This window comes from Paramisgurnus dabryanus, chromosome 17 (assembly GCF_030506205.2).
Source record: "Paramisgurnus dabryanus chromosome 17, PD_genome_1.1, whole genome shotgun sequence".
In the NCBI taxonomy this organism is placed as follows: domain Eukaryota; kingdom Metazoa; phylum Chordata; class Actinopteri; order Cypriniformes; family Cobitidae; genus Paramisgurnus; species Paramisgurnus dabryanus.
In genome coordinates, this window is record NC_133353.1 from 6,299,186 (window position 1) to 6,320,989 (window position 21,804).

General features: G+C 36.9%; 2 protein-coding genes across 2 annotated transcripts; one reads left to right on the forward strand and one right to left on the reverse strand.

The window, feature by feature from the left end:
* Positions 1-2,227: 2,227 nt before the first annotated feature.
* Positions 2,228-6,992, forward strand: sstr1a (somatostatin receptor 1a). Its single transcript, XM_065253732.2, has one exon. The coding sequence runs from the start codon at positions 3,049-3,051 to the stop codon at positions 4,147-4,149; it is 1,101 nt and encodes a 366-aa protein (XP_065109804.1). The 5' UTR covers positions 2,228-3,048; the 3' UTR covers positions 4,150-6,992.
* Positions 6,993-7,516: 524 nt separating this feature from the next.
* clec14a (C-type lectin domain containing 14A) lies at positions 7,517-9,373 on the reverse strand. The gene has a single exon (XM_065253746.2). It carries the CDS (start codon positions 9,126-9,128, stop codon positions 8,067-8,069), a length of 1,062 nt encoding a protein of 353 aa, XP_065109818.1. The 5' UTR covers positions 9,129-9,373; the 3' UTR covers positions 7,517-8,066.
* Positions 9,374-21,804: the final 12,431 nt, after the last annotated feature.

Sequence of the window (21,804 nt, forward strand, 5' to 3'; positions counted from 1 at the left end):
ACCATGATTTACTACTCTAACCATGGTTTTTGAAAACAAACCCTTGGTTATTTTATTATTTTATTTTATTATATATTTTATGGTTACCATGGTTTTAGTACAGTAACCATGGATTTTTGGTTTTAACTGTAGTAAACCCATGGTTAATTTTCATAATTTTCAATTTTATTGCTTTTATCCTGTAGCACTTTGAGATCTGTGATAAAAAGTGCATTATAAATAAAATGTATTATTATTATTATTATTTATTATAAGGGACATAAAGTATTTTGTGGATTAAACTAAACACAACTTCCGATACATAGAATCAATTTACTCAGTATTACGTGTTTATTTCTATCCAAAGATGGATTTGTTTTTGACCAAGATCTTGTTATTGATGATGGAAAAGTCCACAAAGTTTTCTCCTGCACATCACAGAATTTAAGTGGGGTTAAAGGATTAGTCCATTTTCTTTATAAAAAATCCAGATATTTACTCAACACCATGTCATCCAAAATGTTGATGTCTTTCTTTGTTCAGTCGAGAAGAATTTATGTTTTTTGAGGAAAACATTGCAGGATTTTCTTATTTTATGGACTTAAATGGACCCCAACACTTTAGAGTTTTAATGCAGTTTAAAATTGCAGTTTCAAAGGACTCTAAGTGATCCGAAATGAGGCATAAGGGTCCTAACTAGCGAAACTAGATAAGATCTTGTCATTTTTGGCAAGAAAACCACTACTTCTCATCTTCCTCCAGCTGTGTGACGAGCCAGCGCGACCTCACGTAATACCTCATTACGTGAAGAGCTCACGGATGACATAACGAAACTACACCCAGTGTTTACAAGTGTGGAGAAAGAGGACCGTTCCGACGTTGTCGTATGTGGAATGATACTAATTAATGTATTTGTGTCAGTTTATTGTTAAAATAGTCCGCAAATGTGCGTTTCGTATATGTAACACGTGACCTTTCCACGTCAAGATGAGAAGTTGTGGTTTCAAAGAGCATACTTTTAATTATTCTTGCCAAAAATTACAATCTTTTCGCTAGTTAGGACCCTTATGCCTCATTTGGGATCATTTAGAGTAATTTTAAATTGCAATTTTAAACTGCATTAAAACTGTTAAGTGTTGGGGTCCATTAAAGTCCATTAAAATGAAAAAAATCCTGGAATGTTTGCCTTAAAAAACATAATTTCTTCTTGATTGGACAAAGAAAGACATCAACATTTTGGATGACATGGTGGTGAGTAAATTATCTGGATTTATTTTTTTAAGAAAATGGACTAATCCTTTAAAGTCAGAACTATGTGGTGCCAAATACATTTGATACACCGTCATGATTGTTTAAGAACCTGATCTCACAAAAATCTGTGTTATAGTCATGGAAAATTTGATCACTTTATCTGTGACCATGTTTTGGAATTCAGCTTTTTTCCGTGTCACTCCCACGGATTTCTCGTGTAATTTTATCTGTTGTTTTCTCATTGTTTTTTTCCTATTTTCTTACAATTGTCGCTTGCGGTTAGGGTTAGAATCACTTTCTGTTACATTTTTAGACATCCTAATCCAAACCTCTAACCCCAGCCGAGAATAGTTTTAAAAGCGAAAGAAAGACATAGAAACCAATACATTAAAGTACATCCTAACATAAAAGTACATCCTAACGCAAACCCCAAATCTATCCCTAAATGAAAGCTACAAACTGCATCAGTTAGGGTTGAAAGATTTGTTGCCATGTTGAAATATGTTAATCACTGCAATCATTCTTCAGTCCTAAACTTGATGGCATTTTTTGAGGGGTGGTGTATATGTATTCTTTGTTAACTCTAATATTAGATATGAAATAACAGTGACAGGCAACATGGTTGTTGTTCGTCATCCTAAAATGGATTATTTAGAAATTAGAGCGGGCAGACGAGTATTATATATTCATTGGCAGCAAAAGTATCTTGGATACAGAGACAAAAATAAGAAAAGGGTTCGTCTAAACAAATTATATCTGCAGTGAAGTGGCTGTATGCATTTACTATTAAAATGCAGAATTGTTTTCTTCAGTTGTGAATCCATCACTAGGTGGTGCCAGAAATAAGCACAGATACGTTCCCACACAAAGCTGATTTGCTGTTATTTTTGGGCATTATAGGCGAAGGACGCCAATATCTGCGTTCACTTGAATGCCTCAAGGATCTTCATATACTGAGCCAATTATTTTTTCAATGTTTATTATGCAGTACATTTATATCGCTGTGTCACAGCATGAGAAACATGCTTTATTAAGGATTTCAACACTGAGTTTAAAAATAAGCCAATACCTGTTGTCTTATTAACACATATAAGATATTAATAGTAATCTAGAAAATTGTATGCAGTCTAAGTGACATGGTTGATGCCTCTTAGGTGTGTTTAAACAATAGCAGAGGCAAACTTACGAAAATGCAATTAAACAGACTCTTAAACACTTTACACAGATTCATATAATTTCATTCTTCCTTTTAAAAAACTTTATTCACTACAAAGAACCTCAACAGAAAGGTAGAAAGCAGGTAGAAACCATCGATTACTTCATTTAAATGCACTCCAATTAAATTTGCATTCATTATTTTCCTTTCATTACTTTTGGAGATGTGGAGTTTCTTTATTCATTATTTTAAGATAAAATAGAAAGAAAATGTTCTCCGTGAACTAGTAAAAACCTTTCATGAATCATGCCATTTCTTTTTACAAAAGCAACAGGACAGACTTCTTTAGCTTTTTTTAATATAAAAGTGCGCGTTTCTAATTAAACTGACATCGACAAAAGAAGGTCTGGTTGGCGTCAATAAACTAGTTTTTTTCTTTTGACACGCTGCCAAATCCATTAAAAGCCGAGCAGCGTCATTTTGCGCGTCTGACGTCTGTGAATATGATGCGCGTGGATGTGGAGTGAACTGTCCGTGGTGCTGAAACCGCCGCAGCGACACACAGACGGAATGCGCGTTCAGGACTCTGCCAGCATGCGCGCGAGCGTCCTTTGATCGCTATATGTACTTTAAATCCGTGGCAGACCCAAACCAGTGTCGGAATGCTGCCCAACGACACATTCAAGAACCTGGAGGATGGTTTGTATCTGTTAAACTCCTCCAACGAGACGCATAACGGGGAGTCTCACGGCAGCAGCGCGATCTTCATCTCTTTCATTTATTCCGTGGTGTGTTTGGTCGGACTCTGTGGGAACTCGATGGTGATTTATGTCATCTTCAGATATGCCAAGATGAAAACCGCGACCAATATCTACATTTTGAACTTGGCGATCGCCGATGAGTTGCTCATGTTGAGCGTGCCCTTTTTGGTGACCTCCTCGCTACTTCACCACTGGCCCTTCGGGTCTCTCCTGTGTCGTTTGGTTTTAAGCGTCGATGCCATCAACATGTTCACCAGCATCTATTGTCTCACAGTGTTGAGTATTGACCGGTACATCTCTGTGGTGCATCCCATCAAAGCCGCCCGGTACCGGAGACCCACCATCGCCAAAATGGTCAACTTAGGGGTCTGGATGTTCTCCATCCTGGTCATCTTACCCATCGTCATCTTCTCCACCACTGCGCCAAATTCTGACGGATCCGTGGCTTGCAACATGCAGATGCCCGAGCCCGAGAGGCAGTGGATGGCCGTGTTCGTGATATATGCCTTTCTGATGGGCTTTCTTTTCCCGGTCATCGCCATATGCATGTGTTACATCCTCATTATAGTGAAGATGCGGGTCGTGGCGTTGAAAGCGGGCTGGCAGCAGCGCAAAAAGTCCGAGAGGAAGATCACTCTCATGGTGATGATGGTGGTAACTGTTTTTGTCATCTGTTGGATGCCGTTTCACATCGTTCAGCTCGTAAGTGTGTTTGTTCAGAACCATAATGCAACCCTCAGTCAGCTGGCTGTGATTTTAGGGTATGCAAACAGCTGCGCAAATCCCATTCTGTACGGATTCTTATCGGACAACTTCAGGCGCTCCTTCCAGAGGATTTTATGCCTCAGATGGTGGGAAAACGCCACGGAGGAACCCATAGATTACTATGCCACGGCTTTAAAGAGTCGAGGATACAGCGTGGACGAATTTCAGCCGGATAATCTGGAATCGGGCAGCACTTACAGGAACGGCACGTGTACATCCAGAACTACAACACTCTAGGACTCAATAGAGGAGTGTTAAAGGCTGGTTTTGTTATTTGTTGTCATTTGAAGTATGTGCGATTTATTTGTGTTTCGTTTCTATGTTTGGGTTACACTTTAAAATAGCTGCCATTGCTTGCATTAACAAACATTATGAGTTTACATAATGCTTTACAATTACGTTTGTTAATGTGCGTTCATGAAAATATGATTTATATATATTTTTACATATTTTTATATTTCAGTGTTTGTTGAGAAAAATGAAAAATCTTCATATAAAGTGTTACTGATGTGTTTGACTTTGTTGTTGAACTAAAGTTACGATACAAAAAAAAACTATTGTTTAAACGAAAAAAATTAAACAAAAAAAATCAACATTAAGAAATGCAGTTCCTTGTTTTGTATTTAATTTAAATAACAACATTTACTAAGGAAAATTTGCATTTCATGAAAAAATACCGACCACTGCAGTGCTGGGAAAATATAAAGTTTTAATGTAGAGTGGAGAGAAAGCTCATTATTTATTTAATATGTAAATATATGCGAGAAAGCGGACCAATCACAATTCCGTGTGCATCACAATGACGTCATCTGTGTAGATGGAATCAGAAAAATCAGAATCATTGTAAGTTAATGATTGTTGTGATCCTTTATTGTTCGGTCCTGACAGACTGACAACTGATCTGGAGCCTGTGAGATCATCTACAGCCGTGGCCAAAAGTTTTGAGAATGACACAAATGTGACCCTGGACCACAAAACCAGTAAGGGTGAATTTTTTGAAACTGGGATTTATACATCATCTGAAAGTTGAAAAAATAAGCTTTCCATTGATGTTGGGTATTAAAATAAGGCACTATTTGGCAAAAGATACAACTATTTAAAAATTTGGAATCGGAAGCTGCAAAAATGCCTTTAAAGTTGTCCAAATAAAGTCCTGAGCAATAAATATTACGAATGATAAATTAATTTTACAAAATATCTTAATGAAACATGACCTTTACTTAAAGGTGCAGTGTGTAAATGTTAGCGGCATCTAGTGGCGAGGCTGCAAATTGCAACCAACGGCTTAGTCCACTGCTCACCCCTCGCTTTTCAAACACATAGAAAAGCTTCAGTAGCCACCACCGGACAAACATGTCAACGTCGGAGACAATGTAGTAAAAAAATTGGTCCGTTAAGGGCTTCTGTAGAAAAATGGCGGCACAAAATGGCGATAAAAAGGTCTTGTTCTAAGTTCATAAAAACAATACAGTTCATTATGTAAGGTCTTTATACGCCCCTGATAATATAGTTTTGTATATTATTTTGCATTTCTGTCAAGAGATCCTTCTAAAAATTACACACTGCACCTTTAAGATCCTAATGATTTTTTGCATAAAAGAAAAATTATTTTGACCCAAACAATGCATTGTTGGCAATTGCTACAAATATATCCATGTGAGCCATCACAAATATTAATTTTCATAAAGTCTGCTGCTTCAGTGTTTTTAGATCTTTCTGTCAGATGGTATAATGAAGTAAAATTGCAAGCCTTTCATAAGTGTCCGAGGCTTTTATTTGCATGACAGTTTATTAAGTTTTATGCAAATAGTCAATATTTGCAATATCTGCATTGGTGGTGCCCAGATCTTGCATTCCCCGAGAGCAGCTTTTCCCATCCTAAAAGAGTTTGGTGACAAACAATGCCTTTGCATGATGAAGCATAAAGCTCCATAAAAGTGGAGCATAAAAGTGATAAGTGGCTCTGGGAACAAAGCATTGACGTTTTGGGTTCATGGCCAGGAAACTCCCCAGACCTTAATCCCATTGAGAACTTGTGGATAATCCTCAAGGGGAGGGTGGACAAACAAAACCCCACAAATTCTGACAAACTCCAAGCATTGATTATGGGCTGCCAGCAGTCAGGATGTGGCCCAGAAGTTGATTGACGGCATGCCAAGGCCAATTGCAGAGGTCTTGAAAAAGAAGAGTCAGCACTACAAATATTGACTCATAAACTTAATGTAATTGCCAATAAAAGCCTTTGACACTTATAAAATGAATGTAATTATACTTCAGTATACCACAGTAACATCTGACAAACAGATCTTAAAACATTGAAGCAGCAGACTTTGTGAAAATTTATATTTGTGTCATTCCCAAAAAATTTGGTTTTTGTTGTGTTTGATAAGCAAGTCCTCCTAATACAAGGCTGGTGTATGTACTTCTTATTGTATTTTGGTTCACTATAATTTTAATTGCAGAGGCGGATACTACGTAAGTATTTTTACTTTCTACATAAAAGTAATTTTTTAAGTATTCATATTTTATCAGTGTTTTCTTTAGAAAACATACATTCCAAAGCATATTATTATAATTTTTACTCCACTACATTTCATAATTTCAAGTTTTTGGTTTATATTTAATATTTAAGTACATTAAACATCGTTTTTTTTTTACTTTTACTTAAGTAAAAAGTACTTTTGTACTTTTACTCAAGAAAAGTAAAATTACACAATTTTTATATAATTAGGTATTAAATCAATTTTAATATGCAATATAAAAGGAATACACAGTATGATTCTATGCTTTAGATTGTTTAGTAAAGTAAAGTACATTTTTTCCCAAGACAAACACTCTGATAAATCACAGATGCTTGGAAAATGTACTTAAAATAGGCAAGTAGTGTCCGCCTCTGTTTAATTGAAAACATAATTGTTTTTTTAGGGTGCACTCAGCATTTTTCTGCTTTAAAAGCTTTACTTCTTAAATGCATAACAATTAATTTAAATCCTGTACAGTTTAATTAAATGAAAAGTCCAAACATATCAGTAGCCTAAGGAAAGCTTATATGACTATATAGTACTTACTTTATTTAAAAACTGAGTGCATCTTTAAAGCTACTGTGAGCAATTAGAATTCGTACGTATTTTACAAGCTGGCTAATTCATTTAAATTTGTACGCAGTCTATAATTTATACCATTGAACATATTATTATTATTATTATTATTATTATTAGAATAAACAATAACGAAACCCCACCCCCAACCTCAACATCACGGGGCAAAAGCAAATGTGCAACATGTGGTCATACTAATTATTACGAATTAGCCACCTTGTAAAACGCGTATGAATTGCCTTGAGATAGCGTTTAAAGGACAACAACCTAAAAATGTTTTAAACAGCCTTTCAATCCTCTATTGCTTAGCCAAGCAACTACATGTGCCAAACTCTTTGGCTGAGAGCCACTTACAAGTGTTCTAATTGGCTAAAACAAATTAGGCTTTTTTGCTTTTTAAAGAGACTGGCACTGTCTTAGAAAGTCAAGTGCATTCCTCAGTACAGACTTATCTGTTAGCTAATATGGTTAATTTCCATGATATTCGAAAAATATTTCCTCTTACGGTAGCTTCAACATTATTTTTATTTATATAAAACTTTATATAAAAAAGAAATTCTTAAAAAAAAAAATGCTGGGATTTTTTTTTAAATCAGTGTTGGGTCAAAAGAGGACAAACCCAGCTGTTGTTTATATTTGACCCAACAATGGGTTAAAACAACCCTGAATTTTGGGTTGCAACAACCCAGCATAGGTTAAACTACAACCCAATAGGTTAGGTTTGTCCCTTTTGCCCCAATGCTGGATTGAAATTGGAAAACAAGAAATTTCAGCAGTTTCAGCCCCATAATATCTACAGCTTTCAAAAAACTTTATACAATTAAATATAAGCAATGAAACTTTCGAATAAAAAAATCTTTATAAATGTATAAACCAATGAGTTTTTAGATCAAAATTTCATATTCACATTGGCATTTCACATTCACCCTGATTTCAAATAAATTGGCAGTAAATAAACACAACACTTCTGTGTAAAGACCTCACGGTGTACAGGAAAATCGTCCGGTTAACTCCATCTGTAATCCACATGTGTCCGATCAACTTATATTGCACAGTTTACAGTCTCTCATTTATATGTTCATGATCCTTCTCCGTGGAGCTCGACCCATTCAAAGCCATGGCCTCCGCCTTTCTTTTGGCCCGTTTAACAGAGCGCCTATGCAGGAAACACTTCACAATAGCTGCTACGATCACCAGCACAACCGCAAGGATCAGCAGTGCAATAATCAAAGGTACCACAATATTGGAAATATCTCCATTGTGTCCTTCAATTTCTACTGCTGTCCCATTTGTATTGACATTATTGCTCAGAGATGCATCGTTTTTATCATTTAAATATGTTGGAACCACGCCGTCACTTTTCAGGTCCGGGGTGGGCGTCGTTGATTCTCTACAAGCATTTTTGTCAGAACATTCGTTTATATCCACACAGTTTCCGGACGCATCCCGTCTGTAGCCACTCTTACACTGCAGGCAAAGTTGAGATACATCCACATTTTCATTGCCATCGACAATCCACATCAGATCTATAGAGCACGTCAATGTGAATTTGGCACCAGAACTGCAGGTTACTTGACGGGTGTACGGATCGTTTGGGTTGTCGATGATGTCATGTGTGCTAAAGATAGATGGCGGGAGACATATCTTCTGGACGTTTCGTTGGCAAATAAAAGGATGTTTCTGTTTACAGGCCAAGTCCATCAACCCGATGCTTCTTGTACTGGAGTCACCGTACTCCACCGAAAGCAGTCCACAACGTTCTTCTGTGCAGGTATCCAAAGGTCCATCTTTCCATGTAATTCCATGAAAATTTTCACTGTCTTCCGCTGTCCAGTGGAATCCTTTAAGAGGTTTAGATTTTAAAACACATTGACCTTTTTTCCTCTTTAGTCCAATCCAGAAGGATGTGACACTTTTGTTGTTTGTATCCCAGATTGCTTTTTGGATCCTGTCAAAATCCTGCGCATCTCTCACGTTGGCCAGATAACCACCGGGCGTGCAAAAAGCTTGAGCTTCCTCGAATGAGAGTTTGTTCGGGTGAACGCTGTACAATGCTTCAGGGAAACCAAAAACCAGGTTCAGAAAGCTCACGAGATATAAGCTCGTTTGCAGCTCCATGTCTTGCGTTCTGTCGAATGTGTTATGCTCGCTCGCTCGGCAGACAATGTTTTTTTTTTCACTTGCTTTCTTAGCCTCCTCTGTGAGATCCTCCCAAGACAACAAGCCCAGGAAACCTGCTCTGCCTTGATACAGCCATTCACTTCCTCTTGGGTGGTGGTGCTTTGGAAGCAAAACAATCGGGGGGAAAATGATTTGCTAGTGAAACTTAAGCTTTCATAACACACAATCTCACTGCCAAACTCCCACAGAAAAGTGAAACATAAGCTCGTACTGAAGAAATGTGGGCTGATTGTTATGTTTTTCATTTGTAAGTCTTTTTGGATACAAATGTAAATGTGGGTGAAATTCGGTGTTACACCCATTGGCTTGTATAAGGCTTTATTGGGAAAACATCCTACTGTAACTACTTCAAGCCACTCCATATGACTACAAAATGCAAGACTTTGTAACTTTGCATTTATTTTCTTCTACATTGGGTCTGTGACAGAACCCACTGACTAAACAATGCCAAAAGAAAATAGGCGGATGCATTGCTCATTGCATCAGGGAACCTTCTTTTCTGTAGAAGTATAGCCATGTTTACAATTCACATTCAATGCCGTCAAATTCAAAGCGTGTTGATTGACCTCAGTGGGTGTTTACAGGAGACCGACTCCGTATTAATGTGTCCTGAATAATGCGGTATTATTCTGTTCTACTAATGGGCAGCTTTATAAAAGAGCAGCAGATGCTTCCTGGAGGAAGTGCCAGTGAATGGCAGGAAGTGAGGTTGCAATAGAAGCACTTGATTTTCTGTGCCGCCGTCTAAAGTGTCACGGGTGGGGAATAAGAAAAGGAAATGGAATTATGGGTGACAGGAAAAGGAGTCATTCTCGCAAGCCATGAAAGAACAGAGGTGTGTGTGTGAACATAATAAAATCAACAATTAACAATGAAAACTGTCAAAGCACTTGATCTTTTAAATGGTGCATGATGAGATGGACAATATAACCTATAGACTTAGATTGTAGGTGGGATCTCTTGTAGACCAAAATATCATCAGGACTTCTAACTTAACAATACCCTTACAAACACCTCTAATTCCTCAAAAGCCTTAAATCAGCTTGCTAACATGTCCTCATGTGTTGTAGTGGCCTGGCACTGTTGCAGAACGTTTAGCACAGTAAGACACAAATGATGTCATCTTTAACATTTACTTTCGGTTATAGCATGCTGACGCTAATATCTGCTGTATATAGATAAGGTAAAAATTTGTTAACGTGAAGTAAGGATAACAAACAGCTAGTAATAAATAATCGTAATGTGAGCTTTTAGTTTAATGAACATGATTCTTAATTTCTTGATGTGCCTAATATAGTTTTTAAACCCCTATGCAATGTTTTTAATGTTTCAGGATCAGTTTTTGTGTAACAAAGATGTTCTTCTGAAAAACCTGTAACACAAGTAATCATCATGGCTATCCATTACTTACAATTGCACATTTCGGACCCACTATTTAAATAAAAATAATGTAATAAAATTAACTTTAAAACTTAAAAATTCAAGTGTAATTAATTTAAAATAATGTCTTGTGATGATTACCCATAAGTCTTTGCACCTGAATACTTTGATGCATGCTTGATCAGAGAATACACACAAAAAAATGCAGGGTTCACTGTAAAATAAAGATTTGTTTGTTTAACTTAAAAAAATTAAGTTACCCGGTTGCCTTAAACATATTTGTTAACTCAAAAATAAATTGTGTAAAATTGTCAACTAATATTTTTAGGTTGAATTAACTCAAAATTTTAAGGCAACCAGGTGACTTCATTTTTTATAGTGATGTTTTTAACCCAGAACACACTGTTAAGTTATCAGTGCACGTGTTTATTGTACTGTACTGTACTGTACTGTATATGTTTATTTATGACTCAACAGTGTGTTCTGTCTAATATCTACCCAGCTATGCATTAAAAACTGATGAACAGATTCTGAAGCGTACAATGTAGACGTATTTGCAACATTTAATCGTAGCATTATTACGTTTTTACAGATACAGAATATAAACATTTACAAATCTTTCATACCATAAAGATTAACCATTTTATATATATATATAAACATAAACATTTTATTATGTAAATGAGTAAACTGTACCAAATAAATAAGTCAGATAATACGACTGAAAAAGTGTCATTAACTCATTCCACCCCAGCCTTTTTTTTAAAAGTTGCCCACCTGCTTTTTTGTGATTTTCACAAAAGTTTCACAAAATGCCTTCCAGGAAAATTTTCTTCTTTAAATATATAAACATACAAATATATCAAATAAAAGAAAAGACTGTCTGCTTTCAAACAAACAAACAAATGTTTCATCCTATTATTCATTTGTTCTCATTTTATAACCTTTTCTAGGTTTCTTCAAAAATACCATTTTGAGCAAAAAGTTAAAATAATTTCATTTTTGTGAAGGAATATGGTTAGAGATCAGATTCAGAATGGTTATCAAAACATTCACAGAGTTTAAAATTAATTAAATTAGTTTTTACTTCAGTTTTTTATAAATTGAGTATTTAGTGGATAATGGCACCATCTAGTGGATAATAGCAGAATATCAGATTACCATAAAACTCGCCAAGAAAGCGTCATTTGCAGGGAATTTTTTTTCTCTTAATTGACGAGATAACTCATCAATGGTGGGGAAAGAGTTAATATGAGAAAGAAACGTCAATGACCATGATTTTAATATTTATGAATATGAATTACTTCTGTAAAGCTGTTAATACGTAAATAATTAACGTATTAGTCCTGTCAACATGTCGATATTATAAGTTTCAGTGTGTATGAAAACGTAAGTAATGTACGTGTGTCAGTGACGGACAGAGTCGCTCATGAATTCTTTTAATACTCTGTGTAATAATATTTTTTCAATACACTAGGTGAACATGCCCAGTTTAAGTTTAGTCTACATGAGCACTATAAGTGAACTTAAATATACAACAGACGCAGTACTATGGTCAGCTTAGTAATGTTTTTAGTGTTTGCACAAGCTGAAGGATTGAATTCCTCCTCCAGAACATCTTTAAGGAAATCAGCTGGTGAGTCATGATTTTAATAAACGTGGGTTTGATAGATACAAGCAACAGAAGTGTTCAATGCCAAGAAACGTATGCAACCATATTCTAAAAAAAGATAAAGAAATGTTCATATTTGACCCAACCATGTGTGAAATAAAGAGCGCATGAGAAAACAACCTACTGTAAACCAGTATGAAATTTCTTTGCTGTTAGTTGGTGGACCATCTTTGCCAAAGCTGATAAGGCTGATCAGCCTGCAGGGTTTCTCTGGAAAAGCTGATTCATCAAGGTAATATTTTACTTGAAAGGGATAGTTCACTCAAAAATGAAAATCCTGATTCGTGTGTGGATGAGGTTGAGGACAGAAACATGATAGCAAAGACGGATGCAAACAACTGCCTAATGCATTGCATGTAGGTTGTGCATATATTATGTACATTATTGTGTTGGTAACAATGACTCAGAATGTTCTTGTGTTAACTATTTTTGGTGCATGGCTGAACGCATCACTGACAATGTGTGAAATAAACACATACTTCTGTTAAAAGAGGCTCTAATGTGAGACGGTTTCATTCGAGCAACCGTCCTTTATTCGAGCAGTTTTCACAAAGCCGATTCTGCTAATGGACCGACTAATGACGTTTCTTTAAAGTTCATTAAATCTACTTTGTATTTCAATGTCAAACAAGCTTCACAAGTGAGAGGAGAATGTGTGAGAGTCAACTCTAATCATTAGACAATTTACATCTGTCATTCAAACACATTTCTTTCTTAATGTTCAACAGAAATCAATTACATTGTACAGGGACTAAACAAGATGTCTGGATAGAACTAAACAAAACAATACAACGGGGTTAAAGTTAATGTGATTTGAACATCACATGAACTCATTTACTTGCATAATAAGACTGTGATTAGCTTCAAGTGTTCCTCAAAACTAATAGCGATTGGATTTTAAACCTCAGAAAAAGTGGCTGTGAAAAGAGGATGAACCCAGAGATGGATGGAGCTGATTGGTGTAGTGGAAATTTTATTTTATTTTACTCAGAAGTGTTTCTAAGTTTTTAATGATTAACTGTAAGAGATGCTTTGGTGGACATAGTTTGCTTTCCTTCTGTACCACACATCCTGTTTTTTTTTTTGTTTTTTTTTGCAAAACAGCATGTGCACAGTGAGATCAGAGAAAGTGCAACAGAGCATTAAAACTTCAACAGTTAGGATGGATGGCTTACAGTAAAGAAAGTGCGTAATGTTCTGCGTTGAGAATTTGAATTCTATAATGGGGCTACACATCAAAAACAAAGCGTGTATTCGCATAACGTTCCTCAATCAATAGTCCTCGCTCGATTTAACGTTGCGTCGGGCAAATTTTCCACTCGAGATTATGGGGAAAAGCGCGTGTTCGTGGAAATTGTGCCGCTCGAAATTCGTATACTGCGTCTTTGTGTTGACTTTCTACTTGTGCAATTCTGCCCCAAGTACTGAGACAACCTTGAAGGGCTTTATGCAAAATCATTGCTCCCAAGATCTTGTGAAATTCTTGACCTTTATGATTCAGACATCTTTCGACGACATTGGCTGATGGAATTGATGATGTCAGCTGAGAAGGTCAGCTTAAAAATCATGTCAGAGGTTTTGATGAACAATTTTTTTCTCAAATTTACCATGCACTTTTCTGAAGCTGTGAAATAACATGCACTATAAGACCAGGATTTAATTTTGGTTTTGACACTAGATACTTGTGCTTTCTTACACTGTGAAAAGTGAAAGTTGGATCTACTTAAAAAAAGGTTTTTTTCTAATCAAATGTTTCACTTATTACCAATTGAACACTCTAAAAATGGTTGGTTTATTTTTAACCCATGCTGGGTAAATTTTGAACTGAACACATGCTGGGTTAAAAATTACCCAATGTTAGGTTGTTGTTATGCAACCATGGGTTACAATAATCCAACAGTTGTGGTGTTATAACTACAGAGTTGAAAATATATTTTCATGACATTTTTAAGTTGTAGCAACTCATCTCTTGTCAAGATAATTAATAGTAAGTTGACTTGTAAATCTGAGTTGATTCAACAAAAAATGTAAGCAGCAAAGATTTTTTTACAGTGTATCAATTTGGAAAAAGCTTATTAAAATATTTATTTTGTATTATTTTGGTAATGAGCTGTCCAATAGCTTGTCGAAGATGCTGCGTCCATCCTCCCTTTATAAAGATCAGATGCTACTCCATGAGACTCGACTTCATCTCAAGTTATTTAATACAATATTCAAGTTTAACACTCTCAGGGTGTTTTCACACATAGTTCATTTGAGCCCTCAAAATGCTCTCGGAGCAGTTCAGTGTCTACATGTGAACAAATCAAGTTACCTCAGACCCCCCTAAAAGGACCCAAAAGCGAACCGTACTCAGACCACATCCAGAGGTGGTCTGGGTACGGTTCGCTTTTGGGTTCTTCTGTGTTTCGTTTTCTTTTCGACATGTGAGAGCAATGAGATCCGGTTCACTTCATGTGTCATTTTGACATGTATCAAAATCAACTGCTGCACAGAAAGCTGGCGTCTGAGTTTCTTATGAAGTTGGGATGTGAAGAAGAAAGAGATCCTTTCAGTTCTGAAGAGGACCAAAAAAAGAACGGAGTCTGAGGTCACATTCGGCTAGTTCCTTTTCTGGTCCCCTTTTTCAGTGATCTGGGTTTGGTTCTTTTAAAATGAATTATGTGAAAACACCCTCAGTGTATATGCTCATCATAACACATGAATAAAATATGGTGAAATTAAATGACCTTCACAAAGAGGAAACTTCAGGTTAGCAGATAGTGTAGAGTCTTCCATCGACCTTGTGGAATTATGTGGAAACACACTGTCAGAAATAAAGGTACAAAAGCTGTTAAAAAGGTCCTAGTATGTACCATTCAGATATACATATGGCGCTTTTCCATTGCATAGTACCCCACGGTTTAGTTTAGTTTGGGTCGGGTCAGCTCACCTCACTGGTTAGCTTTTCCATCGAGTTTAGTATCACTTCGGAGTGGGAGGGATTATAGGCGTGTCGTTATATTTACGCTACCTACTGCTGTGACGTCATACACGTGAGAGCGTTGTTGTACATACCCATACATTTATTTATTTCTCAGTCTGCCACAAAATTAAAATTGGCCACCACAAATAGATGTTTGCACATCGCGTTTATAACTACCTCTGTCTCACGTGACAGTTTCTGTTCAAACACCCGACCCGTGGCGTCAGTCGATGTTCAAGTTGCATTTAAGCATATATAATGCGGACGTGCACGTCGCGAATGTGCCGCCACAAACTGCAAGTCTGGAAAAAACTGTTATGGTGTCCCGGATTCTCAACCTGCGGATGTTTTTCATCGCTAAAAGGGTGTTTGGAAACTTATAGCAGAACACAGATAACAACATGTTTGCTTGAGACAGCGCAAGCTAGCAGTAAGCTAATGCTAATATTTACATTATAGCGATGACGTGACGATTCTCTCAGACCAATCAGTGATCTACAGTGTTTTCGCGTCACGTTTGGTATCAGCTCGGGTCGCTTGGAACCCCAACCGAGGTGGTACGAAAAAAAGTATCGGGTACTACGTACTGCACCCAATGGAAAAGCTCCCAAAAGTGAGCTGACCCGACCCAAACTAAACTAAACCGTGGGGTACTATGCAATGGAAAAGCGCCAATATTAGACCGAGGTTCCATCTTTGAAGTACCAGTATGTACATTTGAGGTACTAATATGCACCCTTTAGACACAAAGGTGTACTTTTTGAAAGAGTACCGACCCAGTGACAGCTCTTGTACCGTTATTTCTGACTGTGTCAGGAGCAATGCTGATTCTCTTAATGTATTGCTCACAATAATAAAAACATGTAGGTGTCCCAAACCTGCGTGAACTTCTGTCTTCAGTGATGTTCTCACTGTTCTGTTCCATATAATAAAAAGTAAATGGAGATGGACTCACCAAGAGCACCATAGACGTACAGTACTGTCATAAACGTTGTCCACATGTCTCATGCTCTGTATTTTAAAATATTTCTTCATATTTCAGTTTAAACAAGCACAAATCATGCAGCAAAGAGAAAGACATGAATTCTCCTGTTTGTCATCTTTCGATATTGATCCACCTCCATTTATTTCATTTTAGAAAACAGAACAGTGATGTGAAACAGAATGGTTTTTTATGGAGTAGCTTCAGCATTTTATTTTTTATTTATCTATTTACCAAAGTAAATTTAAGTAAATCCTGCTTCCGTGAAATTAGAATAGTCATTCCCATCTCTTTGTGTGTTCCATTATTAAATATTTTGGCTAATATTATTACGGGAAATAGAAAAGGCTCCACAGATTTTGTCTGGGTGTAGTCCAGTGAACACGGCTTGAGTGAGTCAGTCATGATGGAATTATGGTACTCCAAAATAATACTTTTTCTGTGTGCCATTTTCATTTGCCTGTAGGTACACAAAAAACACTGGGTTATGGGTCACATATGGACATTTTCTAGGTTAACTGAATTATTTCCCAAGGTTAGTTTGTCCATGTTTTACCTAACCATGGGTTGAGACAACATAAAGTGTATAGACGTTTTCAGCAGTAACAACATAAACAAGCGGCTGTCGTGGTCCGCATGTAACTTCCGGTAAACTCCGCTAAGAATAAATAACAACAAAGTTCTTTAAACGTAGTTTATTAACAAGCAAAAAAACAACACATAGATTACCTAGAAAACCAAAACATCAGTTTAGCAACTAGTCAGACCATTAAAAAAACGAAACCGGAAGTAAAGTTCGAATCCAGACGTGTATCGCGTCAGCGCACGTGCGTCCGATGAAACCGTCTATATAAAGCTTTTACAATTAGATGATAATTTTGTCCATTTCTCTTATCAGCTGAACATCAGCAAAATTGTTATTGTCTAGAAATGAAAAGTGGACAAATTAAAGAGCACCTTTTTCATTGCTAAAAACAATGTTATTAGCAAATGTGCCATTCTTCCCGGACGCATCCAGTCCAGGATTTCGGTGGGTCTTCCGAAAGTCGTATTTATTGACCGCATACGCCATTCAGTTAAAAACATAAGATATACAATCGTAGTTTCATTCTTACCTTAAAATGTAACGGTTGCTTTTCTGTAATAATAATAATAATCCTCTATGATGTATGCGGTCGACAAATACGACTTCCGGAAGACGAACACAAAATCCTGGACGGGATGCGTCCGGGAATAATGGCACGTATGGTCACCCTATTATTTTGTGTATTTGGTATAATACAATGTGTTTGCGTAGTTTATTGTTAAAAAAACACATTATTTACCACATACCATACATTTTTGTTGCTCCAGATTTCCCTTTTTTCCTGATACACACTAATCCCTGATTGGCCAGATAATCTGTACATTGTGATTGGCCTGAATACCTGGAAATGTGACGCTCGTTACCATGTTTGAAAGATTCAGTCACAATGCAAGGCCAACAGGAGTTCACTTACAGGCTGTGAGTCCAAAGTGGGAGGAGTTATGATAATGTCGGTCTTGTCTACATCTCCAATCCCAGGAAGTAAACTGTTGCCTACAATCCGTGTGTTTGTTGTAGTCCAAGAAAAGAAATTTACGTTGGAAACTAGGGATGTCCCGATCCGATCACGTGATCGGAAATCGGCCCCGATCACGTGGTTTCAGACTCGATCGGAATCGGACGTTACCTCCCGATCAGGACTCGGATACATATGCAGGGTTTAAAATCCATTAAGTTCTCGCTCTGCTCCGCGCCAGTGTACGCGCTGCGCTGGTGCGTGTGAACTGAAGAGAATAGGCTTGTTCGACTTCATCCTTCATCCGGCTGCCGGTTCTTGTGGTGCTGCATGACGTCAAAGTTCCGCGAGAACGATTTAAAAGCAAACTCCTCCGTATGATTTCGCGGATCACTCTCGCGGTAGTTTGACGTCACGAGGCTGTCGATTGTTGCGGCACCGCATGAAGTTGAACAAGCCTATTGACGTGCTTTAATTCATAGGCTTCACACTCGTGCGTGCAGGGAACCCACGACAAAACCGCGTTTTTACCGCTCATTTAAACGACGCGTTGATCGTTATTGTCAACATGTGCTCAGACGCAGTTCCGCGTCTCACTCAGAACCTCAAGAACGCGCATTCGCGCAGGATCATTTGACGTTACTGTAGAGATGAGAGAGAGAGAGAGAGAGAGAGAGAGAGAGAGAGAGAGAGAGAGAGAGAGAGAGAGAGAGAGAAAGAAAGGTAAGAATGGTGCCCATGTCGAAAAAACTTAATAGAAGTCTAGAAACAAAGTATTAAAGTATGTATAGCCATGTCACTCATCTCATTACAAAATGTTAACTAGATAACTGGATGCAACTGATTGTATAGTTTAATAAAATAATGTATTTTGATTATACAAATGAATCACGACCTAAAGGTATTTTATAACTAACTGCTGACCAGCTTAGGGAATCTTTATGGCTAATTTATAAGATATATTGCTGAATCAGTATTTTGTTTTTCTTGTTAATTGAGTCTTTTTGGGTAGCCTATCTTATGCCTAGAATGAGTCAAGGAGGTTAAGTCTTATACTTATAACTTCCTTCAAAGTTTGATCAATTGTGCATAATGACATGTGCACCAAATGCATATAGGGTGTCAGACTCATAGATTTGCATAATTTAAAATTCAGATTTTAAAGTTTGGGTCAACATGTGGCACAGCTTTAAAACTGAAACTTATAAAATCCTATCAGAGATACAAAATGTCATTGAAACACACCCAGTGGCTTTGCTGTCATCAGGATTAAACATGTTACCCCTCGAACCCTCCCTCCCAACAGAGCCTCCCCACAAAACAAACCCCAATTTAACCCCTGAACATATATAGTATATATTCATTATTTTTTAACACATCTGTAGTTATGTGCTGGCACAGAGTTAGACTCTTTTGACTCCACACAGAAACAGCAATGCGTGCGGCATGACATAAGGAACATCCTGGACTGGTTCTGTTTTTTCGCTCTTCTTTATTCTTTTTTTTAATGTATTATAAAAGTATCGGATCGGGACTCGGTATCGGCAGATACTCAAAATCAAATGACTCGGACTCAGACTCGAGGGCAAAAAAACCTGATCGGGACATCCCTATTGGAAACGATAACTCGCACGTCATCGTTTAAATTGGGGTTTGTACCTTTTGCATTAACTAATACACACTTACACAACAAAGGAAATGTAAAATCGTGAATTGGACCATTGGTGCTCTTTAAAGGTAGGATAGGTCATTTCAGAGACGTTAGCAATAGCAAGTTAGCGTTGAAAGTATAATATCTCAACCTCCTTTCAGAGCGCTCTCCAAAGTCACACCATCTCCAAAACACATCAACTCAGCTTTAAGCTATTACACTCTTCTAGAAGAGTGTCTTTGTTTTTTGGACCTTTTCTTATGATATATATTTTGTCTTTATATATAAGGTAGATGCTGTTTGCCTTTCATTCTCGCTTGGTCTGCATTGCATAATCCAGAGTTCCCAGATCAGCATAACAAAACCAGGCCAATGGCCAATCAAAACTAACCCAATGATCCTATCCCAAGTACCAAGACTTGGTTTCGTGAATAAAATCATTTTACTTTAAGATTATCAGCTAATGAATAGCAGACAGCTGACGTAAACTTTAAAGTATGCAATTACATAGATTGACAAGAAAAATAAATCCTATCACTGCATGCGGACCGAATCCTATGATTGGGCGAACACTTTATGGTCCTGTGCCTTCCACAGAAGATATATCTTTATATAAATATATTTCAACCACTTTCATAGTGATTGCTTTCAGGATTTTTAACCAGCATAACAATGCATACGCTGCCTTTAAAGAAAGTAAATAATTCCTTATGTGTAGTGAGTCAGTAATCTGCATCAAGCTGGATTTTGGGGGATTTTATATAAAGCTTTATATGAAGCGGATACCAAATGGACATCTCTGGGTATAATAGCTGAAAATATTGTAACATTTTCTGACATGTGTATAAAAAGATTTGTATTTGTTGTAATATTGATGATTTCCTTTAGACTTCAGTATCTTTGATAAGCATGCTGAAAGGTAGTTTGTCTCTGCTGTTTTTAAGAACTGTAATGCATTTCTGCAACAATTCAATGTTGTACGGGTTTGTGTTCAGGTTGTGTGGTTGTTATGCAGCAGGAACTTTCCCGACCTTGGCCACGGTGCAGATTGTTTATCCGTATCCTCTTTTTAAATTGCGACTGTAATTGCAGCGGAAGAGATAACAAATCTGAACTTCAATAAAACCTGATCCTTGCATCTTAGAAGACAAAAGAAAACTGTTCAGTCCCAGCAGATTTTCACTCGGTGCAAGAGAAACAACCTCTACAATCTTGCTGAGTCTTCCAAACCAAAAAATTCAATAAATACAAGATGGAAAAAGTCATCCACACAGTTTAGTAACAGAACTATTTATAGTCTGTGGCAATTCCACAAAGATAAGCATTGGATATTTAATGAGAGTCTATGAGTGTGTGTGTGCTGGATGATATCAGAGTACACAATCTTGATGTTTGCTTTGATAAACATTCATCATGGAAATTCAGTCACGGTGCAATTTCACGCCGCACAATATCTCCTGGTTTTATCTGAGGTGTCAGTCAAACAGGAAATGAACGTCAAAAACTGCAATAGGGAGAATATTGAGAAGAGATTGATGCTTGCTTTGTTTGGAAAGTGTTTGCTAATTTAAGAAGCAGTTGGGAAATCCCAGTTTAATGCCCACAAAGAGATTAATTTACTGTTAATGGTTTATTCACACAACATGGCCTTACGATTAGTTAAACATTTTTAACAGCTTTTAATTACGAGTATTTAATGTTTAACATTTTAGGGACCTTGAAAATGTTTTAATGTGGTTGAAAAAGAAAATATCAATTTTTTTCTCAGCTTAAAGGAAAACACCACCGTTTTTTATATTTTACTAAGTTCTTCCCTCAGCTTAGATGACTTGATACATACCTATCTTTTTTCAATGCGTGCACTTAATCTTTGTACAGCGCGCCGTGAATGTGTTAGCATTTAGCCTAGCCCCATTCATTCCTTAGGATCCAAACAGGGATGAATTTTGAAGCCACCAAACACTTCCATGTTTTCTCTATTTAAAGACTGTTACATGAGTAGTTACACGAGTAAGTATGGTGGCACAAAATAAAATGTGGCGATTTTTTTAAGCGGATAAAAATGAGAACTATATTATATAGCGGATGAGCACTTAGTTTGCAGCGCTTCGACCTCGGGCACAGTCTTAAACCCTGTAATCTCTGTGTTAAATTTATTAATCATAGCTATTATTGAGCAATTGCATTTAGATTTCTGGTATGCATTTAAATTCTTGGAAATATGAGGATGGTTTGTAAATGTTTGTTAAACATTGGTTTCTTGCCGCTGTCACCATGTTGGTTACTGTTATTATAAAGGATTTCTGGCTTGCTTGGGAGACTGCTGACATTATCTTAAAATAAAAATATTTACATAAAATGCCACAAAAAAGAAAGTCGTGCAATGGACACGAAAAACTATTCGTGCGACTGACACGAAAAA

Bases quoted from the DNA above. Each gene is read 5' to 3' on its own strand.
- sstr1a (XM_065253732.2), top strand. From the start codon at position 3,049: ATGCTGCCCAACGACACATTCAAGAACCTGGAGGATGGTTTGTATCTG.
- clec14a (XM_065253746.2), bottom strand. From the start codon at position 9,128: ATGGAGCTGCAAACGAGCTTATATCTCGTGAGCTTTCTGAACCTGGTT.